This window comes from Lissotriton helveticus, chromosome 1_1 (genome assembly GCF_964261635.1).
Source record: "Lissotriton helveticus chromosome 1_1, aLisHel1.1, whole genome shotgun sequence".
NCBI classification, from domain to species: Eukaryota; Metazoa; Chordata; class Amphibia; order Caudata; family Salamandridae; genus Lissotriton; species Lissotriton helveticus.
Genome location: NC_136057.1, coordinates 3,179,437 through 3,196,607, shown reverse-complemented (window position 1 = coordinate 3,196,607; position 17,171 = coordinate 3,179,437). Strand labels below are relative to the sequence as shown.

General features: G+C 38.3%; 1 protein-coding gene across 1 annotated transcript; it reads right to left on the bottom strand.

Annotated features, from left to right (window-relative positions):
• Window positions 1-1,511: 1,511 nt before the first annotated feature.
• Window positions 1,512-2,502, bottom strand: LOC144757034 (olfactory receptor 5H19-like). The gene has a single exon (XM_078646353.1). The coding sequence runs from the start codon at window positions 2,500-2,502 to the stop codon at window positions 1,570-1,572; it is 933 nt and encodes a 310-aa protein (XP_078502479.1). The 3' UTR covers window positions 1,512-1,569.
• Window positions 2,503-17,171: the final 14,669 nt, after the last annotated feature.

The following is a 17,171-nucleotide window of genomic DNA, read 5'->3' as shown; positions in this document are numbered from 1 at the left end:
GGGCTAGGTTCTTGCTCAAAGGATGAGCAGGAAACATGGGTTGTCACTGGATCTGAGGCAACAAGTGGGGACTGACTCAGCCGGGATGGAGATACAACCTGATCAGATACCACCATAGAATCAGAAATTGCGGGGGTTAATGAAAGTCTACTTTGCGAGGGATGGGGCTCAAGAGATAGTCTACGTTCAGTAAGTTTAATTTCATTATTGAGGGCTGATTCTGCCCTCAATATGAAGGCGTCTAAAGTGCCAGCCACACTTTTCCCCTAGAAAATATAGTCATATCCTGAGATTAGCTCTTATGCCAAGGCCCTCGATGAAGTTTCCTCCTTAGCATTTAGCACTATTTTCCTAGCACAAAATACAGTTTTGTGTCCAAAATAGGCCTGAGGATGCATATTGTACTAGGAAAACAGAACTAAATGCTGAAGGACTTGAACAGCAGTCTCCAGAAGCCACTCACTCTGTTTGTTCATTAATCTCGGGCTCCTGAGGTAGGATTTGTGTCCCAAATTACTCTAAATTATTCATGCTAGAATGATTGTTTTATTTCGGAAATTTCATGGTACAGGAGTAATGCGTGATTACTGAAATTACTCTGGCATATTTACATTTTACTCATCTACTCATCTCTAATTTTGAATTAAAATTTTAGAAATTCATATCTCCGGTTCCATTTAATGGATTTTTGTTGTTTTGGTGTCATTTCATTTATGGAAATATTGTCTGTCTTCACAAATTGGTTTGGGATGTTGTTTTGTGTTGCAGTTTGACCTTATTAATGTTTGAGCACTGCAGAAACACTGTACATATTGCCTCTAAAGTTAAGCATGTTTGCTCTTTGCCATAGTTACGAGAGGGTTGAGCTCAAGTTTACTTAGAGCTCTATTACAAGTCTGGTGGTCCACGGACCGCCTAGTTTGCGGGGTCGTGATGGTCTTCCAACCACCCTATTACAATTAGGGTGGTAGGACCGGCTTTGCCGTGCTCCAGCAAACCACCATTGCCCTGTGGTGTTGTGGAGGTTAGGAGGCCACAATATGCTTAGCGGCATCATCATGGTCCCACCAAGCATATTATGAGTGCCCTCGCTGACACGGTATTTATTGTGGTTCATGACAGAGAGGAAACATGTGCCCCCCCAGTGTGCCTGCACACCAGCACCTGCACAGCATGTACTTTAGAGTGTGGTGCTCAGTTTTGGAGACAATGCAGTGGGAACGTCAAAAAAGCCTGCCAGGTTTGAGAAATACTTGTAATCTGGTGGGTGGCTTGACCAGGGGTTTAGCGGTGCGGTCCCGAGGGGGACCCGGTGCCGCACATCAAACTCATAATTAGGCCCTTAGTAACTTTTGTGGTTCACACTGACAAGGATAGTGATAATTATTTGCCCAGGCTTTTCACTACTGTCAATTAATAACCCAATTTCTTACAAATATCCTATCACGTATTTCGGTGCCAGGTGCCAGTGAAAGAGATTAGTCATTTAGGAGTGCTGCGCATGTTCAACATAATGTTTAAGTGTTTCACCACTGCATTCAAGGAGCTGATACTGAGATATCACTATATTCAGGAACAATCCATGTTTCCTACTTTTCGCCTCAAAGCCCCTATTATCTCTTTGTTCCTCAAACTATAAATCATTGGGTTAAGGATTGGTGTGCCAATTGTATAGATGAGAGCAGCCATCCAGACATTGGGCTGTGAAAGGCTGGCCAGGGTTCTGCAGTACATGAAGATGAGAGTGCCATAGTAGAGAGACACCACCATGAGGTGGGAGCTACAGGTGGAGAAGGTCTTCTTCCTGCCCTCCCTGGACACAATCTTCAGGATAGTCGAGATGATGCGGGTATATGAGCCGAGAACAACAGCAAAGTTCCCGACGCCAATAAGGACTACACCAAGGAAGATAGTGATCATGTTCACACTTGTGTCCGAGCAGGACATCTGCAGGAATTGTAAAATGTCGCAAAAAAAGTGATTGATCACATTAGATCTGCAGAAGGTCAGCTGACTGGTTGCCACCGTGTAAATCAAGGAATTAAGCCCACCACTAATCCATGGAACAACTGCCAGTCGCACACAGACCTCCAAGCTCATGATGGCGTGGTAGTGCAAGGGCTGGCATATGGCAACATAGCGGTCAAAGGCCATCACTGACAAAAGGAAGCATTGCACAGTGGTTAAGAGGATATAGAAGAAGAGCTGGGCCATGCAGCCATGATAGGAAATCACCTTTGACCTTGAGACGAGGTCTGACAGCATCTTAGGAACTATCACCGAAGGGCACAGGATGTCCAGAAGTGAGATGTTGCTTAGAAAAAAATACATCGGTGTCTGGAGGTGAGAATCAGTGCTGATTATGATGATGATGAGAAGATTCCCCAACAAGGTTGCACCATAAATAATGGAGAAAGTATAAAACAACGGAATCTTCAGATATGGAAAGTGTGAGAATCCCACAAGGATAAACTCTCTCACCAAGGTCTGGTTCTTCTCCATCGTGCCTCTCTGTAAATATAAAGGAGGGCATAGTTAGTGGGTTTATAGAGAAGGACAGCAGTTAGTTGATGAATACTTGCAATCTTGCCTTTCACCTGCAACCTTATTATCTTCGAACCAGATTTATGTGCTATATGCCCTTCCAGAGTGTTAGGTCGTCTAACGCTAATCTGCTATACATACTTGCTTTTGGATTGGCCTTGAAAGGAGGAAAATTTCTTGCAGAGATTGGGTCTAAAGCATGGAATAAACTCACAATCCAGATGTGTAAGATCCAATCCAAGACTCTCTTTAGAAAAGCCCTAAAGACCTGGATTTTTCAGCATTGGACGTTCTGTGCAAAACTCTTATCTAACACCTGTTTCCCTCGCCCTTTGGCAGTCACCCAGTAAGTTTCCAACTCTGATGCCCTTCGGAGTGACAGTAGCAATCTACAAGTGTCAAATTACATTACATTACATACAGCCACTCACACACTGAGTCAGTCACCCATAGAGGTATTCAGACACCTACTCACTCACCCATACGATCACACAGCCACCTACTCACCCATACAGTTACACACATACTCGCTCACTTACCTATACAGATACTAACATGTACTCACTCACCTAAACAGTCACTGACACAAACACACACTCACCCGCACAGCCACTCTCACATTCAGTCACTCACCCATACAGTCACTCACATATCATGTCTTTCACATACCCAGTTACTCATCTATATACCACTAACACATGCACTCACTCAACGACAGTTACTCACACATCCAGCTCTTAACACACACATTCACTAACCAATAGAACCACTGTCTCACCCACTCACTCACTCATCCATATAGGCAGTCACACACACCCTCACCCACCCACACAGACACTCAGACACTCATAGCGATATTCAGACAGCCGATCACTCTCCCATATAGAAACACACATACCCACTCACACACGCAAACAACCACTTAGGTACCAACTGACTAATAGATACAGACATTCACACATCCAACCATTCTCTCATTCATTCACTGAGACATCAAATCACTCACTTATACCGTTAGTCATGCACCCACTGAATCATCCAATCAGGCACTCATATACCCACTGATTCACAAACAGACCTTGGTATATATAATTAACAGTCATAAACTTTTTTTAAACACTCACAGTTTTGCAATCAATGATGTCATTTGAGATGTCATCAGTGATGTCAGTGACCATGTCCTGAGTGATGCAATATGTGAGATCATAAGCAGTGCAATGTGGGGTGACGAGTTAGAAATGAGCATTTAAAAAACGTTAGAAATTCACAAAAATCCCCATAGATTTCAGGGACGCTATAGTTAGTTGGAAATTTCACTCGTACAAAACCAGAGAAATTCGAACGTTATAGTTAGTAGCTAGTAACTAACTATAACTCACGACCCCACAATGCACTGCTGATGATGTCACATGTTACATCAATCATGACATGGTCAGTGACATCATAATGACATCACTCATGAAATCACTATATAAGGTGTAAATGGTCCTAGTGTGTCATGTGTTCAAGGTTGTATAAATGCGGCCAAAACGCGCCATGTTGTTCATCAAGCAATAGAAGCACTTTATGAACTTGCAAGCACGGTGTGGTCTGTACATGGTTATCTGGATTGTGGTGTTCCATATATATAAATATATAGATATATATATTACCTACTGGCGGTCGCCAGTAGGTATATATAGTTAGGACCTAGTTTCCATAGGAAATCCGCAACAATCTATTGGGAATAACTTTGGCACCGGTTGATGAATCTTCGCAAATTTCTCAAAGAAGATGGCCTGCTCGACTCCACTCCTTCCCTGAAAGTTTTGGGGGGATTCGTGAAGTGGCGGCTGAGAAAAAAAGGGGTCCCAAAACATGTTTTCCCCATGAGTCTGATTCACAGATCATCCTTTTGTTTAAATGGTGTAAATCCCTCCAGTAGTTGTTGAGAAAATCAAATGTGAATAAAATTTATATATCTGGGCGGAGCCTAACCTCATCGTGAGATCTGATTGGCTGTCAGCACTTCATACAAGAAGTGTTGGCAGCCATCTTGGGACCAATATACATGATAGCACCTCATTAAAAAGCATTGCAGTTATTAGAAGGTTTTAGGACTTTAGTTACATTATAAATCATTTGTTTAAGGTGATTTTACCACGTGAAAAAGCCTTCTGCTGGGATATCATGAATCACGTTTGAAAGAAAACAATTATATCATGCTTTTCCCACAGTGATTTGGAAGGTGATCTATAAGATAAACTGAAAGCATATGTTCTGTAAATTCACATTATCTTTCTCAGTCATGTGAGAATGAAGTCTGACATTCTCAGTAAAACATGTACATCCAACAAGGACAGAGACTGTCAGTTGATTCCTTTGTGTTCTACTGCAGCTTCCCAGAGTGTTCTAAAGAACAACTAGAGCGCTAACAGTCCTACTTATTACAAAGGTATGGTACACCTGAAGCCATCTTGATTGGAATAAAGTGGTAACTCTTAAAACATTTAATTTAAAAAGGAACAAAATGAGGGGGTATATTTTGCCATAGAAAGTATGATTAGTGCTGCCGAAAGAAAAATTAGGGCACATTTTGAGTGACTCCTCAAATCCTCTTCTATTTCATTAAAATATTCTGACATGCAGTCTCCCAAGATGGCCACCAGAGACAAAAGACCCCAAATGAGGCCCAAATATCCCCCAGATGTAGCCCAAGTATAGCCCAATGACAGAATGTCCCAGAGTGTTCTAAAGAACAACTAGAGCGCTAACAGTCTTACTTATGACAAAAGTATGGCACACCAGAAGCCATCTTGATTGGAATGAAGTGGTAAGTCTGAAAACATTTAATTTAAAAAGGAACAAAATGAGGGGATTCATTTTGCCATAGAAAGTATGATTAGTGCTTCAGAAAGAAAAATTAGGGGACATTTTGAGTGACTTCTCAAATCCTCTTCTATTTCATTAAAAAAAATCTGACATGCAGACTGAAACATGCACTTTCAATACCAGCAGCAGACTTCCCTGGTGAGTAGTAGCTTTACTACAGTGATATAATAAGCAACTAGAATGCTAACGTTCAGAATTTATGGCAAATGTGTGACATATCCGAATACCTTCTTGATGAAACCAAAGTAAAAAACTGAAAGCATTTCCTACTGAGAAGACTGTAGTAAATGAGGAAATTAGGAAACTTCATAACAAATAAGTCTCCCAAGATGGGCACCAGAGACAAAAGAGCCCAAATGTAGCACAAATATCCCCCAGATGTAGCCCAAGTATAGCCCAATGACAGAATGTCCCAGAGTGTTCTAAAGAACAACTAGAGCGCTAACAGTCTAACTTATGACAAAAGTATGGCGGACCTTAAGTCATCTTGATTGGAATAAAGTGGTAACACTTAAAACATTTAATTTGCAAAGGAACAAAATGAGGGGGTTCATTTTGCCAGAGAAATTATGATTAGTGCTGAAGAAAGAAAAATTGGGGCACATTTTGACTTCTCAAATCCTCTTCTATTTCATAAAAAAAAATCTGACATGCAGACTGAAACATGCACTTTCAATACCAGCAGCAGACTTCCCTGGTGAGAAGTAGCTTTACTACAGTGATATAATAAGCAACTAGAGTGCTAACATTCAGAATTTATGGCAAATGTGTGACACATCTGAATGCCTTCTTGATGGAACCAAAGTAAACAAGCATTGAAAATGCAATAGATCTCGCCCTCGTTTGAGTTAAAGCCATTCTGTTTGTAATGAGGTGGCTTTTTAGCTTTTCTTTTATTAGTGTGTTTCAAACTTTCATGTAAATAACATACATATGTATGCATATATGTATATGTATGCAAGCATTTATATTTGTATTTATATAGATATGGAGATTATATATGTTTATATATGTATGAATATATATATTCACTGACAAAAACATAGGATTCAGGTCATATGTAGTTAGGAATTAGCATTTTTTTTATGAATGAATTTTTATTAACTGTACAATTAATTAAAATCTTTACAGTAAAAGAAGAGAATACAAAAAACTGTGTTTGTAAGCTTCTCTGCTTGATAAAAGATGCACTGGTGTGCCAATTAAAAAAGAAAAAGCGAGTTAAAAAAGAAAGCAGAGTAAAGTGAGGGGGTGTGGCGCCCCTATCTAAGTCCCATGTAGATGGTCTTTGTACAACCATGTGTGCCTTGGTGTTAGTCCTGACAACGGACGTTTCTTTCATGGGAGGGCAATGGCAATGCTACGACGTGGCAATGTTACTTCAGCTATCGTTCGCTGCTTTCGAGCATTGAATTCCCAGGTGTTAAGATGTTTTCGTTATTGGCTTTTAGGGCTAGCCTAATTTGGTGGACAGATTTTGCCAATCTCGCTAGGGTCATTGTGTTGGTAGTTGAGAAACACAAGGCTGATGCTTCGGAGCAACATAGTATGCTCTGAGTGAGGCAAATCGGGCTCAACAGTTGACTTCGATCGTTGTCAAAAAAAGGACGGCAGCAGAGGAGGTGCAGCCAAGATTCCCTTGTGTAGGTGCATAACCTACAAGATGTGGGTTCCCCTCTTTGAGCCCATGCGGGGTTGAAGTCTGCTATCCCAAGCGTGGTCAGCCTCATGTACAGAATTTTGCTTCGTGCATGAGTTGTTAAAGCCTCACTTAGGTATGATTGAGCTTTTCCAACCATGTACGAGTGTTTTAAAGGGACCAAATGAGTACTTAGACGAAGGGTTTTGTGGTCGAGGTCAAAAGAGATTTCATAAACTTGTTTGTTGACGGCTCTCTTCCATGCATTCAGTGGGATGTCCTGCCGCGGAATGTTTTCTTCCTCGATCCTCAAAGCTTTGATTGCGTGTCCCAGCCTGGTGTGCCATATCGAGGCTGGCCCTTCGAAGATCGATCTCAAGTGGTGTTTTAGAGAGTTAGCTGGGGCCCTTAGTACCCTTAGATACAGCTTTATGAGCTCCCCCTGACAAATAAAGTCTGGTCTTGCTATGCCAAGTTCCAGTCTCAGCCTGGATCTTCTTGCTATCCTTGGTATATGTAACACCAACTTGTATGCCTTCACTTGGGCTGAGTTGAGAAGGACATCCAACTTCCCAGGAAAGACCAGGTGACCATAGGAGATCGCAGGGAGAATCTTTGCTCGTAGGGCTATCAGAATTGGGCTGGCAGATGGACTGATCAGGTTCTGACTTAGTTGTTTTAGCAAGTGTGTTACCTTAGCATTTAAAAAACCATTGAAATTGCTCCTATATAGTTAGTTGTACTAACTATATTTCGCGCACCCGCAATCCACTGCTGATGATGTCACATATTACATCAAACATGACATGGTCAGTGACATCACTGATGACATCACAAATGACATCATCCAGTGACTGTGTGTTTCTGTAAAGTTTAAATATGTTTTACATATTAAAGAATGAGTGGATGTATAAGTGTCTGGATGAAAGAGTTAGTAGGTACATGACTGAATGTTTGAGTGAGTGATTAAATGTGTCTTACTGAATTCATGGGTTAGTGACTAAACTGTCTGAATGTGTGCATCAGTATGTCTGTTGTTGTGTAAGCAACTGCATGTGTTGATCAGTAGCTATATGAGTGGGTATATGTGTTATTGATTGGTTGCCCGAGTATTTGTATGGGAGACTGAGCGTGTGTGTGGGTAGCTGGCATATATAAATGACTATACATAAGAGCCACTGATTGTGCGAGTGGCTGTATGGATCATTGTGTACTTGTATCAGTAATTGTATAACATAGTAAGTATGTGATAGTATATGTTTGTATAAGTAAGGTGTTGTGTGTATAACTGTATAGTTGAGGAAATGAAAGTGTGATTGATTCTTTTCATGACTGACTAGATGTGTGAATAACTCCATGGATGAGTGGTAGAGTGTGAGTGTCTGTATAGGTGTTTCAGTGCAGATGAGAGTGTAGTATTGATGAGTGACTGTATGTATGAGTGATTCTATGGGTAAATGATTGGATGTGTGTATAGACCTAGCAATCAGTGTGTGCGTATGTAGTAACTGGTATTGGTGTGTCAATGGTTTCAAGAATGGTAGTCTGTATTTAACACTGGGTGTATCAAAGGTTATATTAGAGTGTGAAGAGGTGCATCGTATTATCACATGAATGATATCATCAGTGATGTGATCAGTGATGTCAATTGAGATGTCATCAGTGATGTCATCAGTGATGTCATTTGAGATGTCATCAGTGATGTCATCAGTGATGTCACTGACCATGTCATGAATGTTGTAATATGTGACATCATCAGCAGTGGATTGCGGGTGCGCGAAATATAGTTAGTACAACTAACTATATAGGAGCAATTTCAATGGTTTTTTAAATGCTAATTCCTAACTATATAAGGCCTGAAACCTGTGGTTTTTTAAGTGAATTTGCACGGTTTTTTAAATGCTAATACCTAACTATATATGACCTGAAACCTATGGTTTTTTCAGTGAATTTGCAAGGTTTTTTAAATGCTAATTCCTAACTATATATGACCTGAAACCTATGGTCTTTTAAGTGAATTTGCAAGGTTTTTTAAATGCTAATACCTTACTATTTATGACCTGAAACCTATGGTTTTTTCAGTGAATTTGCAAGGTTTTTTAATTGCTAATAACTAACTATGTAAGGCTTGAAACCTATGTTTTTTTCAGTGAATATATATATTTAATATAAGATATATAATTTTTATTTTCAAGTTTTTTTTTATATGATTACAGAGTCCGCGCACCGTAAACGCTCTGAGCTCTTACCCCGACAGATTTTTTAAATTTATAAAACATAATATCTACGTTTTTACATAGATTTTAAAGGTAGACAATATCTGCTTCAATGTAGAATTTTTTTTTTTTAACTTTGAACAACAGTATATTACTTTTTGAAGTAGTAACAAATATCGCGAGGGTACGTCGCACGTGCACGTAACGTAAGAGCTCCGTCCGTGCACCGTAAATGCTTCGAGCTCTTACCCCCGAAAGTTTTATAAATTTTAAATCGTTATATCTACGTATTCATTGCACAATGTAAAGGTACACATTATCTGGGATAATAAAGAACATGTTAATTTAAACTTTTAAAGACCATATATAACTTTATTAAAGCAATTATAAACCTTGCGAGGGTGCGTACTACGTAAGCGCATCATAAGAAGACGTAAGCGCTCCGTAAATAATATGTAGACGCACCATAAGCTTACGTAAGCGCTCCGTAAACGCACCATGTGACCTCATAACAAAAGATTTTATTGGTTTATAATACTTCCTACTCCAATTCTTGAAAGACCCCTCCCATCTTCATCATTCTTCTTTGGCTTTCGAGGAAGAAACACCTTTTTTCATCAGCACTTTGCTCCTGAAAAATCTATTGAAATGTCTGAACAGCAGGAACCTGAACATTCAGAACATGAGGAACCTGAGCAACCTGAGCCTTCTGAACATGAGGAACCTGAGCATTCTCAATACCAGGAACTTGAGGATTCTTCTAGTTCATCTTCAGAAGAGTTTGTTCCTGACACCCCTAGATCACCGAAAGAGTACATAGTTTGGAAATTTTTTAAATTCCCAGAAGGACAGAAAAAGGTCAATGCGCCTTTGGCACATGCAAAATCTGTGACACGGTACTTTCCAGAGGGGATCCACAGAAGAAGTACAGCTTTGGAACTTTTGGCATGGTACGCCATGTCAAAAATATACACCCAAAAAATTGGAGTAAAGCTGTAATGAAAAGATCATCAGAGGAGCAGGGCTCTGCTCCCAGCACTTCTTCTCAACCAACAGCACCACCAATGCAAGCATCAATGATTGCAAATATCCAACCAGAACTTAAGAAATTGATAATGCAATGCATTTGTTGCCAGAAACTAATAGCCTTTGGACAAGAGTCCATTCAAGTTATCCTGCAAAAAAACAGGAAGCACAGGTGCACCCCATAATTTTTTTCTTTATTTTTCATAGTTTGTTCCGGTTGAACAATTATCTGCCTTAAAAAGTTTCTTTTTTTACAACGTTTTTCAAGCAAAACAAAAACAAAAAAACCCCAGTTATTTTTAGAACTACCTCTACTAGTTAAAGAAAGAACTAAATTTCTATGTTTGTATGTAAAAGTTCGTCATAGTGAATGTCAAAGTGCGAAACTATAAGGATGTGGTACAGCATAAACCTATAAGGTGTTTACCTATAGTATACTGTACTACTTCCAAAGCACTGAAATGTAACATATATATATAAACATGTTACAACTCAATGGGCCAGATGTACGTAATCTCGATTTACCTACTCATAAATACCGAGGGCCCGATGTAGGTAATCCCAGATTACCACTTCTTAAATACTGAATCTTAATTCAGTAATTACCGATTCGATAATTACCGAATCTGTATTTGCCATTGATTCCTATGGGCCTTGAAGCCCATAGGAATCTATGGCAAATACCGATTCGGTAATTACCGAATCGGTAAATACCGAATCCTGCCAGGGGGAACAGGGTGTCACTTTGACACCCTGTAGCACCCCTGTTTTTGGCTTGTGTGCAATGTGACACACATACATGCCCTTAGGGAATGTATGTGTGCCACATGGCACAGGTGTACATGCACAATTGTGCATGTACACAGGAATTCCTTATTTACCACCCAATTGTATTGAGTGGTAAATAACGAATTCTTAGATGCCTCTAGCACTATCATTAGTGCAACCTACATTAGAATTTACAGATTTGGTATTTTTACCAAGTCTGTATTTACTAATTCTGTAATGTTACCGATTCGGTAAATACAGAATCGGTAAAAATACCAAATCTGTAATTAAATTCCTCCTACATAGGAAAAGGCATTTACCGGTCAGTAACGGCCAAATTCAGCCGTTACCGACCGGTAAATGCCTACCTACATCGCGTCCCAAATCATACCACTTCAATATTTAAGAGTAGGTAAATGGGATGTATGTAATTTGTCTTTTGAAATTACCAAATCCATAAAAATCTGTCATTTTACCGAATCGGTATTTACCAATTCGGTAATTGCCATTGATTCCTATGGGCCTTGAGGCCGTATAGTATTCGGTGGTAACTAACGAATATTTAAGGGCCTGTGGCACTGTTTTCAAAACAAAGACGTGTAAACAAAAGTGAACACAAAAGGGAAGAGGTGTGAGAAACGGAGAGAATGAAGTGCACTGGAGGAAGTGCAGTGCCAATAAATGAAGGTTTACTAACAGGTAAGAAATGGATAACAGAGTGAAGGATGGAGAATAAGATCAAACCTAACAAAATAAAGAAAGAGGGAAACTGACTGATGTAAAGAGGAGGAGTGGTAGAAAGAGAGAGCAAAGAAGATTAACTGTAAGGGAGACACATGTAGAGAGAGAGGGCGCAAGGGACTCAGAAAGAGTGAGGCAGTTATTCTGTCACAATAAGAGAGTGATAACAAACTTATTTTTGATTCTCATACCTTATAAATAATGAAAACTTAGACACTGATGCGAAAAAAGTTTTTTATTTCTTATACTTACCTTCTAAGATATAAAAAAACGTAAACAAATTATTTTTTAAGAATATAATATCTGTAAAACACAAGAAACAAATAAATTATAATGCATAAAATGTATATTTCACAATACAAGAGAGAAGGAATGAGATTAAGAGTCAGGAAAGATAGATGGCACATGCAGAGAGACACATGCCACGGGTAGAGAGTAAGATGATGCAGGCAGAGAGTGAGATAGAACAAGTAGAGGGTGAGATGGTGCAAGCAAAGGGTAAGATGACACACGCACATGCATATATTGTGCAGACAGAGGGTAAGATGGCACACACACAGAGAAACATGGAACAAACAAAGGAAGACATAGCACAGTCAAAAGAGAGATGGCGAATGAGCGTGAGACAAGGGGAGTGAGGACACAGAGGGAGTGAAGGAAAGAGTCAGAGAAGGGGACTGAGTGAGGGAGCAAAGAAAGGCAAGTGATGGAGTGTGGGTGAGTTAAAGACAGTGAGTGTAAGGGAAGGGCAGTGAGCCAGTGAAGGGACAGAGGAAGTAAGGCTAACAGAGAGACAGTGAAGAAAGAGAAGTGGGATGTCAGAGTTCAAAGGGAGTGACAGAAGGAGTAAGTGAAGTGGAGTAAGGTGAGTGAGGGAAGGTTAATGAGTAAGGGAGCAAAAGAAGGAAAGAGAGGTGAAGGGGAGTAAATCAGATGAACTGAGAAAACGTAAGTGAGGGAAACAAGAAAGGAGAAGGGGAGTGAAGGATAGGAATAAAGGGTACTGACGGAAGCAGCCTAACAAAACAAGGGTGAGGTGAGTGAGAGAAGGACAGTGAAGTTGAAGAAAGACAAATGATAGAGGGTGGATAAAGTCGAGTGAGTGTGAGACAATGGGAGTCAGTGATTGACTACACACAGGGAGTGAATGAAGGAGTGATAGAAGGACACTAATGAGGGATCAAAAAACGGAAAATGAGGTATTGTAGCTGATGGAAAAGGAGTGACAGAACGAGGTGATGAAGAGAGTCACGCTAAGAGACAGGAACAATGGAAGGATAGACAAAAAGAGAAATAAAAAGTTTTTGGGTCAGTCGTACTTACCTTATAAATGAAATATCGGTGGAAACGAAAAAACAATTCAGTTATAATACATTATTCACAATACAAGAGACAAAACACGAGAAAAAGGAAAGAGGAGTTAGGGAAGGGAAATGAGGGAGAGGGAAGGGGGAATTAGTGCAGGTGTGTTAACAACAGTGAGTCTAAGAGAGAGGGAGTGATGGAAGAGTACAGAGAAAGTAAGAGGACACGGAGTTTTATGAAGGTGTGTTTGAAGTGCAGTTAGGGGAGTGACAGAAGAGGAATTAGTGAGTGAGCAAAGGAAGGAAAGAGAGGTGAAGGGGAGTGAAACAGAGGGACTGACTAAACATGAGTGGGTGAGAAGACTAAGAAGAAGGTGAGTGAAGTATAGGGAATGAGGATAAGTAAGGGGAGCAAAATAAAGGGACAGGTGTGACGTAGGGTAAAAGAATGATAGTAAGTTTGACGAAACAGTGGTGATAGAGGATGAATAAAGGTGATCGAGCATGAGACAAGAAGAGTAAAAGAGTGAGGAAATAGAGGGAGTGAAGGAAAGTGTGAGAGAAGGGGACTGAGTGAAAGAGCAAAAAAAAGTCAGTGACAAAATGTGGATGAGTTAAAGGGAGTGAACGTAAGATAAAGGGAGTGAGAAACTGAAGGAATGAAAGCAGTGAGGTTAAGAGAGAGGCAGTAAGGGAAGGATAGAGAGAAACAGAACTAAAAAAGTAATGAAAATGTATTTTTTATTAGTCGTACTTACCTTATAAATGTAATATCTGTAGAAGAGAGTAAAGAAATCAGTTATAATATATATTTCACAATACAAAATGCAAATTAACACTTACAACATGTTATATGGTTTATTTTTGCTGTTCTCAGAATTTATTGATTTTCACTAAAAACAGTGAGTTCAATACTACTCATCATATCACAGCGGGCAAAAAAAACACAATCAAAATGATTGTGTTTAAAAAACCCATAAAACTTAGAAAAAACATATCTTAAATGTTTTCTTCCAAACAGCAATTTCTAAGATACAGTATCTCATTGTTATTCTCTCAAACTAAAGTGATATAGAAACATATATTAACCACATTTACCCGAAATACGTAATCTTCATTTACATACCTTTCCACATGGCCAAATGGTATACAGAAAGTCCTCTTTTTGGAAATTACTTAATAGTAGTTTTAAACTTCCATTTACCCGACTTTTGGAATGAAAAGTCCAACATCTATTTCATCATCTAACAATAATTATATTTGCACCTCTGACTTACTCTTGATAAACATTTCCTATAATACTGATATCACTCACTATGTGATACACTTATACTACCTCTGTGACAACAACCAGTTTGCTAATTATCTTGATCACTTTCACTCACAAACTAATTTTGAACAACACACTTACTTTTATTAACTGCTCCAATCTTCATTGTCCAATTACTTTCACTAAAATGTGGGTTCTAAAAACACTAGGTAAGAATTTGTTAAGTCAAAAGGCAAACGTTGTTTGAAAATCAATTGAGTATCATTACAAACTTATGTAAAAACATATATTATCAACATTTACCCGAGAAACTCATTTTTCATTGATGTACTTTCCCACATGGCCAAATAGTACGTAAAAATTCCTTGTTTTGGAAAATAATTAATAATACTCTTGACCTTCCATTTCCCGACCTTCTGCATGAAAAGCTCCAACGTCTTTCGTAACACCTAACAATATATATATCTCCACCCAAGGATGTGTATCATGTCCATAAATCCTTAAACAACCAGTAAACTATCAGAATCTGAACATCATATAGTATCCTGATGACTAACTTTTATTAATTGCTCCAATCTTTCTAGGCCAATTACTTTTCATAAAATTTAGGTTGTAAAAACACTAGGTAAGAATTTTTTAAGTCAAAAGGCAAACGTTTTTTGAAAGTCAAAACAGTATCATTACAGTAAGTCCAAATGTTTTGACATTTTAAATAAGCTGTATAATGTCCAGATGTTGTTGAAGGACCATCATGGAAAATAATTGCTACTGTTACAAAGGTTCTTCCTGAAATTGATAATTGAGAAGCCACAAAAGTTTTAATTAAAGTTGTTAATTTAGTTCCATCAGGTCTACATCGTTGGAACATTTAAAATTACGTACTGTCCATAACTTTGTATAAATAATGTTGATAGCATTGCACAGTTACATTGAGTACAAACCATGTTTTGATCAGCTGCTCTAACTAGATTATTAAAATACACTGATTTGCAGTCTGGTTAATTCAAATATATAAATCTTTCAGTATCTACTGTTGTACTACTTGAAAAGGAACAATTATCGCAGACATGTTGCCATTTATAAGAAAGGCCAAAAAGATTTTCAACATCTATACCTTCCTCTTGCAATACAACAAGCATGTACATTAGAAATTCCTGACAATCTTGCTGAATATCCTGAGAAAATTTAGTTATACCAGAACATATGTCTAAATCATTTTGAATATCAGAAACACTTTCTATATTTGTTCTATCACTGCTACATTTCTCAAACACAGTATTCAACAAACAACAAAAACTTTGATCCCGATTTTCAACAATCTGTTCTTGCAAACTTTGGAGAAAAAAACAACATTAACCACTACATTAGCATAGCAGTTGACACCAGAACTGTTCTCAAACTGAAATCCAACAATATATTCAACAGAATCCTATTTTTTTCTGCGTACAATTACTGGTTCATCTAGTTTTCTTTTTTTTGCTACAGCCTTGCTACAATTTTTCTCATTTCTACTTTTTTGGCCTACCACATGCTTTTTATATAGAGGATATTGAGTTAAATTTGGAGCATACTCTCTTCTTAACCTATTATATTCCTTTACACAATTTAGATCTGCACTAATCTTTGTCTAATCAAAATCAATCAAGTACAATCCAGATAAAGTTCTGACTCGAGATAAAGCAACATATGCCATACCCTCCTTGAAGACAGAACTTCCAATATTCATCAAAGCACTATCTACACTTAAACCTTGAGATTTATGAATAGTTACTGCATATGATAAAGAAACAGGAAACTGTTTTCGGCGGACATATAAATCTTTCACAAGCAAAAATTGAACAGAACAACGACTAAACTGTTGTACTTCTTGAATTCCATCAAATTTAATTTTCAAAAATTCAATTCCATCTCTATTTTGGTGATTCACAAAATCAACAATAGGACCCATTGCTCCATTTACTAAACCTCTTTCCACATTTAAATTCCGTCGTAAAATTTTACGACAATTTAAACATACATATAGAGTCTTTTCAAAACCAGCAGTTTTAGAAATTGTCTTCTCTAAAGAATCCAACTTTGATTTCAACTTTTCTGACAAAACAGTAGTAACTCCTTCGTGCTCTATTTTATCAATAGCTTCCAGTTTCACAATCTCTTGATGTTCTAACTCTAACATTTTGTTGTTGAAGACTGAACATTCTGGAAGAGTTGGCATCAAGCATATTACAGTTTTGTTTTCAGCAACTTTCTGATAAATAATCTCTGGGAGAATATTTTCCTTTGGAAACAAATTTAAAATTAATCATGACTGTAAAGCTTCTTTGCCATGTTCAGTTACTTTTCAAATTCTTACATCTTGTAGAATATTTTTATAATCTTCATCCTTTGCCTGTCACATGTTTTGAAGCAGTTCTGCATATTTAAAATATAACCAGATATTCACATTTCCAATGCTTCCTAGGCACTTTCTTGTATCTTCATGCGTAAGCATCTTAAACACTGGTTATCCTTTCACTGGAGTTAGCTGCAGTAGATCTCCAAATACAATGATGTGTTTGCCTCCAAATAACACATCATACTCTGTTTTAAGAATTTGTTGCATTCTTAAATGCACAAAAGCAATCATCACATTTGAAACCATGCTTACCTCATCAATGATAAGAAGTTTCATTTTCTTCAGGACTCTACCAACTTCACAACAAGCTTCTCCAGATAGCTTGTGGCATTGTAATTTATTATCATGCTCTACTGGCAACATCAATAAACAATGTAAAGTAATCCCTTTAATGTTA

Bases quoted from the DNA above. Each gene is read 5' to 3' on its own strand.
- LOC144757034 (XM_078646353.1), bottom strand. From the start codon at position 2,502: ATGGAGAAGAACCAGACCTTGGTGAGAGAGTTTATCCTTGTGGGATTC.